This window comes from Ischnura elegans, chromosome 1 (genome assembly GCF_921293095.1).
Source record: "Ischnura elegans chromosome 1, ioIscEleg1.1, whole genome shotgun sequence".
NCBI classification, from domain to species: Eukaryota; Metazoa; Arthropoda; class Insecta; order Odonata; family Coenagrionidae; genus Ischnura; species Ischnura elegans.
Genome location: NC_060246.1, coordinates 155,243,833 through 155,250,618, shown reverse-complemented (window position 1 = coordinate 155,250,618; position 6,786 = coordinate 155,243,833). Strand labels below are relative to the sequence as shown.

The following is a 6,786-nucleotide window of genomic DNA, read 5'->3' as shown; positions in this document are numbered from 1 at the left end:
TTCACTCTCCGATCCCTGACCCTAAGGATTCTACTTCGAAAACGGTCGTTTTATGACACCGCGGAGTGGAGCCTTTGACCGTCCTAACGCGGGTATTTCCATGGGAACCTCTAGCTTTTTTTAAAATGTGTATAATACCCTCAATTCTACTTTATATCCATAAAATGTTTATTTTTGAGAAGGAGAGAACAATGTTCAAAAATATGGCTAATAATACAGTGTTCAGTGACTTAACATAACTACTAATCATGAACATAGGTTACTGATGGCAACTAAATAATCTAAATTTTATGGACGAAAATTATGGATCGCGTGACAATCTCATGTTCGGCACCTTCAGTAAGCACTAGAAGGTTGTTGAAGAAGATACGATGAAGACAGGGTAGTTTAGGGAGACAATTCATCGGGAACTTCTAGTTTTTTTAAAACGTGTATCATACCCTCAGTTCTACTTTGACTGTGGTGAAGAAAAGGTAAGTTCTCTTGAGTGCGCAGAATTTGTGAAAGTGTTTTGAATTTGTTTGTGGAGCGCTGAAATTTCAAACTTCCACTTGCGTGTAAGTACGTTTTTTAATAAATCCCCGAACATCTTTTTCAAAATAGTTATTTTAATTTATATTACTAATTTTAGCTGAAAAATTTCTTAGCATTCCTTTCCAAACTAAAATAAATTATATCTTAAATTATCAAATGACACTGTTTAAATTCCAATCGATACGACATGGACAATATGCATTCAGAAAATCGTATATGGCAGTGCAGCGTACACAAACCAACAGAATATTTATCGATTTCAGGTGTACGATATTGTCGCATCCCTGTGGCAACCAAGACCCTTAAAGCGGGATCGGGGACCGTCCGGGGTTGCAACCGGGGAAGTCGAGGAGAATCAGAAGCCAGACTTTCTTAGACTCATAACGGTATTTATTATCCGTCACAGTTAGAAGTCTCTCTCTCTCTCTCTTCTCTCACTGGGAGGCTAGTCCTCCGCAGGGTGCGTTCCAACGTTGGGCCAAGACTGACGATTTGTGAGCCGGAGGCTCTCCCTTTTATACTTGGAACGTATCCTGTTTTGCACCAGCATATGTCTCGCAATCACGTCCGCCGACAACCGCAGCGTTTCCGGTAGTCAGCGCACGTCCGCCCCGAGACGCGGGTGCGGTTGCGAAACTTCCGCCCAAGTGTTTAGAGGACGGTTGGAGGTGACTTTGTGCTCGTCCCCCAACTCGTGTGCCCTTGATCGTACGACTGTACCCGCAGGTGCGGGCGCACTACGTGCGTCCGCACTCGCGTTCGCACTCACGAGCCCGCATGAACGCGGCCACGGACACAACATCACCCCCTCCTAAAAGCTTCGACCTCCGGGCGAAGTGACCAGAGAGAGTTCGAGAGAGTTGACTAGAGACACAGAAATTACAAAACAGAAAAAGGTTACATAGCTGCTTGTCCATAAGAAATTATACATCAGGACGGATTATATAGCTGCTGGAGTCCACCACAATTGCACAAAACTTAGTTTATTCATAGCTACACTGAAAGGGTCTCAGGGTGGTACTAGAGTCCAGCCTGCATGTTCATAATAAAGCACATAAGAGACTCAACTGATACACAAAATGAGTCCAGTTCAAAATAATGACTGAAGAGCTGATTATAATATTCCTATCAATTAACACAAAATCAAAAATTGCTGACTATAACATAAATTCACTAGTACCTAATCTGAACACAAACACTTATCCTGTAGATACCAGTCCTAAACACAATTATTATTTATTCAAAAAGTCACGCATTGGCAGGTAATCGGGTTCTTTTATCTCGCTGTAAATAGGTCTTGGAGTTACAGCGGGAGGTCTTCTAGAGGGTATTGTCTCAATCGGCGGTGGTTTCGGAGCTACTGTTCTAGGACACACGGGTCGTCTGAACGACGTGCACACGTTAACTTCCCTTGGCGTTGATGTTAATAGAGGGTCCATTTTTTCCCTTGGCGTTGATGTTAAAAGAGGGTCCATTTTTTCCCTTGGCGTTGATGTTAAAAGAGGGTCCATTTTTTCCCTTGGTGCCAGCACTCGGTATACTATGTATATTGTCCCTAATACTGACACAATCGAGATGACTAGACTACATACGGCTAGAGTAGGGTAAATTATTGTCACTGGGTTGAAGGGTTTCCAAGAACTTTTTACACAGTCTTTCAGTACTTCACACGTGGCAAAGTTCAGGGAATCGTAGGGGGGTAAGGAAAGGGAGGGAATAGAAGCCCAGGGAGCAGGGATTAACCTGCGGACAACAACGGATTCGGATGCGGACAGACACGGGTACTGGGGTCGAAACTCGGCGTCACCTAACTGCAACACACAGTCACAGGGGAGATCCACTTTGAAGGCGCCCACATTCTCTGTAGCCCAATGTGAGCGATTCCTCGCCCACTCGCATTGAACCGTGGCGTTGGCAGGGGGGTTGGTGATGACGTAGGTCGTGGTGCTCATCTTGGTGACGACCATGTCACCAGATGGTACACATTCAATTGGGCAGACCGATGTAAGTTTGGCTGCCGACCCCCCTTTCACCATGGTCTCTGCACAGCGGACTGTAGTCAGCGTTTCCCCCAAAGGGTCTCCCAGTAGGCACAGTTCGTCCTTGTGTGGATTGCAGTCCAGTACCTTCATCTGTATCCGCCGTGGTTCCGCTAGAATTGCGAAGTCCGTTGCTCGCATCTTTATTCCGCAGGTATGCCCCTCCCTGGCGAAAGGTATTGGAAGAAAGGTATGTAATGCAGGTACAAAATGCTGTCTTTTTAACGGAAGTAAAAGGATCAAGTAGACGTGACTTGGAGACAGCAAACAATCCATCATGCTAAGGATATAATATCTGGATAGGTGTTTTATAGCCAATTCGTACCCATCAAGCCGTATTTTCTGACTAATGAGAATTAATTTATCTCTTAAGTTATTTACGTCTATAACCATAGGGTCTAGTCTCCGATGTTGACAGGAACGGAGAATGTCAGCCTGTGTCCGAATAAGTGTCAATACTTCTAGAAGTTTTAGTCTGACATCCCCGTTCTCTGCGTTGCACTGCTGAGAGGGTCTGACCGTGAGGGGAGCCATCTCCATGTCCCATTGTCCCCCCAGCGCCCTCAGGTCCTGCTCCATGATGTCCGCCTCTTGCTCCGTAATTACCATCCGTCCCGTATGCCGTCTCTCCGGTAGAGCAAAGGAGGTTGCGAAGGCCGTACCATCTTTGGACAGATGCGACTCACCGAAGGTGTTCGCCCAGTTGTTCCAATTCCAATTAGATACCGCCCTCCGCAGGATCTCCTTTGACTCCCCACAGGCCTCATTGCATGTTTCTTCCAGATACCGGTACATCAGGTTTAAATCTTTTCCGGGCTGGTAAGGAATCTTAAATATCAGGGGGATGGTTGTTTCGTACAGCGTGACATTCGGCAACTGCCGGAACAATGCCCCAGCTGTTATATCCACTGGAACTTCTTTGGTGCCCTCCGTCCAGATTACTCTGCCAATGACTAATATTAACAAGTTATAAAGATGTAACCTCATCTTCGTTTGTCGCATTTTCTACCCACTCGGCGAGCGCGACAGCGGCTTCCACTTCAGAGAGCTTCAAGGAAAAAGAAAGTGGTTGATCAGGCCACTCCTTAGATACCTTGTACTAATGCTAAAAAATTCACTTAAAACTACAAAATTGATACTACTATTATCTCCAACTAATCTAGATTGTCGACTTGGCCATTACTTAATTCTCTCTTTCCATTGGAGAGATGTCTCGAGACTCTTCACAAGGCGGTCTTGTCCAACGCTCCTGACATCTTTTTTCTTTAGGCGTGAGCGAGTTCCGGACAAGAACGCATTGCGTCTTTCTTTCCAACTGTTTTCATTCTCACCCTTTCGTTGGGTTCCGCGGTTAGTTATCATGTTAGCCCAGTTAGTTCACATGCATCATCAGACTAGTGTATTGGTTAGTTCTCTTTATCCAAGCTTGTCTTCTTTATCTCTGAAATTTCATGCAATCATGCTATTCCATGCATCTAGATGCTGCTCATTGTGCAAGGGTTTCCGTACCCTATCTTACCTCTCCCTGATTTCGGGCCTTCTTGGCCACAAATAATTCTCTTCCGTCCTCCATTTTCACCAAGTAAGGCATATATTGTTCGTGTTTGTATACACGGTAAGTAATTAGGGCAACCAAAACAGACATGAGGAGGCACCACACAAGACCAGTACTACCAATTTCCTCTCCATAATCCGTTCTCAACATGGGGACATTTGTATCAATTTCCCAATCTGGACGTGACAGATTTAAATGCGGGGTCTTTATTACCCATTTCTCATTTAAGAAATCTGATAAGTTTTCGAATTCTGGCAAAGTTTCGGGTCGCCTTGGGTCTACTACGATGGTGTCCAATGTGGACCATATTGCCGGTAATACATGAGTCGTTTGAACTTGAACGTTTCCATCCTTGTTACAAGGAAATGCGGCCGGTATCCATAAGCCTCCTGATATTCTGGCCTGGCATTGACATGGAAATACTAGTTCAAGTGCTCCCGGTCCTTCTAATGCGGTCTTTATTTCCCGCGATCTCTGGCCACAGTTTACTTTAATTGAGGGGGTGGATGGGTTATTACGTATTTTTCAAATGCAACCTCAGTAATAATGGTACTCTGACCTGGATGACAGCGGAGAGTGCACGCCTCGTTTAATTGTTTCGCTGTTGCTCCTTTGAACATCGTCAGAGCGCATTGGGGACCATGTGAGGTGTCCCCATGGAATCTAGGTAAAAAACATAATTTATCTTCAAATGGACGGCAGTCATGCATCGCGGGTCCCGAAAGTGTCCGCAGCCTTCCCCCATCTACTGCTGCATAGACTACGTTGTGCAAGATTACACAGGTTTCGTTTTTCCAACCGAAAGGTGTGGCACTTATTTCGTAAATTTTCCACTGGGCTCCCTTCTATATAAGAGGAATGTTAAATCTAATTAATAACTCGCCTTCTCGTAACGTGCATTGGGCTATTTTCATTGTCATCAGTTCGGTAACTTCTTTTTGTGCTAATTCGTAGCCTAAAGGGTTTAATTTGTTATTTAAGTTATTTAAATCATCTTGTAAGTCTGAAAGTTTTACCAGAGAGATAGGAAAAAGATTGTTTCGGCAATAGTGGAGAGCCTCATTTTCTTTAATGGTATTTATTAATGTTGCCTGGGTGCCCATACTAGTACCAACTACTCTAATGAGGTCGCGAAAGTGCTTAGCCTCACCCTCAAATAATCTCATGTTCATCCCCTGCTCGACTCGTATGACGTGTTTCTGCAATTCATCAAATGATTTTTCCATTTCTTTGGAATAATTTCGTATATTCTGAGTTGCGTCTAACAGATAGTTATGTTCTTTCTGTAATGCATTCCCGAATTCTGATAATTTCTGTTGGTACGTGTCTACATTTCGTTCTACTGATTTAAATTGTTTTTCGGTAGCAACCCCACAGCACCATCTAAACGCGGCACCCAAAAAGTCCAATCCTCTTTTCTCTCTCTTGTTACCAATCTTTAAATATTTCGGTGTTAAATTGAGGTCCGTTAAAACAGTCTGTAGCTTGGTCATCGTAATATCCAAAGTATGTATGGCAGAGCAAATATCATCCCGACTTTCACAATCATGTTCCTTTGGTGTAAATCTCGTAAATTCACGTCCCCATTTAACTTTATTCAATCTGGGCAAGGATGCCTCATATGCTACTACGTCGGGCAACGGTGTCCAGTAAGTGCCTGCATTGATTTTCTTAACCATAGGTATTTTGTTCCCATACCAAAACAAATTAAGCCCCCCATCGTAATAAAAGCCGTTAGGAGGGTCATTGTGTGCTACCTTTACTCACTGTTTGGTCCCTTCAGCTGTAAACCAATCAAGCAAAAGTCTCTCTCCAGTCGTCCTGGCAGTCTTGGATCTATTATAAAAAAGAGAAGAATGGAATTAAGTACCGTTGATCCGGGAATGCATTCCATCCTCAGGATGTCGTCGAGTTCCCGGCCGGTGGGGTCCTCACATTCCCACACGAAGGGTGTTGCTCGATGGAGAGGGAGAGCGTTGTTTCCTGGAAATATTAACTGGCAGCTCCTCAGGTCAATTACTGCCCCCGCTCTCTGGAGAAAATCCAGACCCAGTTCCAGGGGTAGTCCTGGATTCCACACAACGTGGCCCCATGGATTAAACCTCTGGCTTCCCAGTTCTAAGGGAATTATCTCCATCGACTTTCCCCTCCGATCCCCTGGGAGGATCCTTGGGTCCACCTATGTATATTCACTACATGGAAGGACCTTGATGTGGTGACTGAGTACCCCACATACCATCCCAGACACTGTCAGCGTGTCGGGAAAGGTGATCGGTGGGCTGGGGTAACATTCTGCAGTAGGCCATTCCGGGCAATTTCCAGGGGTATGCCCTTTTTCCTTGCAAATCCCACATCTTCCAAGATCCGCCATTCTGAAATGAATCAGACTGCTTGATTTCCTTTTTTCCCACTTACCTTAGGTTGTATGGAGTCATCCGTGAGACGTGTACTATGTCCCTTTTGCCTTTCGCCTTCTCTATCTCGTAATTGACCGGTCCCTTCCTTTCAAGTACCTTGAATGGACCTTGGTATTGTGGCAGAAGTTTCTCACTCTTCCCCACCTTCCTGTTCGGCGTATATAATCTGATCAGATCTCCCACGGTGAATTCTCTCTCTTTTCGCTGTGCATTGTATCTTACTGCTTCTTTTTTCTGTCTC

The 6,786-nt window shown here is 44.7% G+C and overlaps 1 protein-coding gene across 1 annotated transcript; it reads right to left on the bottom strand.

Moving 5' to 3' along the window:
* Window positions 1–902: 902 nt before the first annotated feature.
* On the bottom strand, window positions 903–6,514 carry LOC124167822. Its single transcript, XM_046545896.1, has 2 exons — window positions 4,993–6,514; window positions 903–4,941 (listed from the first exon to the last, which is right to left on the bottom strand). Exons 1-2 carry the CDS (start codon window positions 5,805–5,807, stop codon window positions 4,614–4,616), a joined length of 1,143 nt encoding a protein of 380 aa, XP_046401852.1. The 5' UTR covers window positions 5,808–6,514; the 3' UTR covers window positions 903–4,613.
* Window positions 6,515–6,786: the final 272 nt, after the last annotated feature.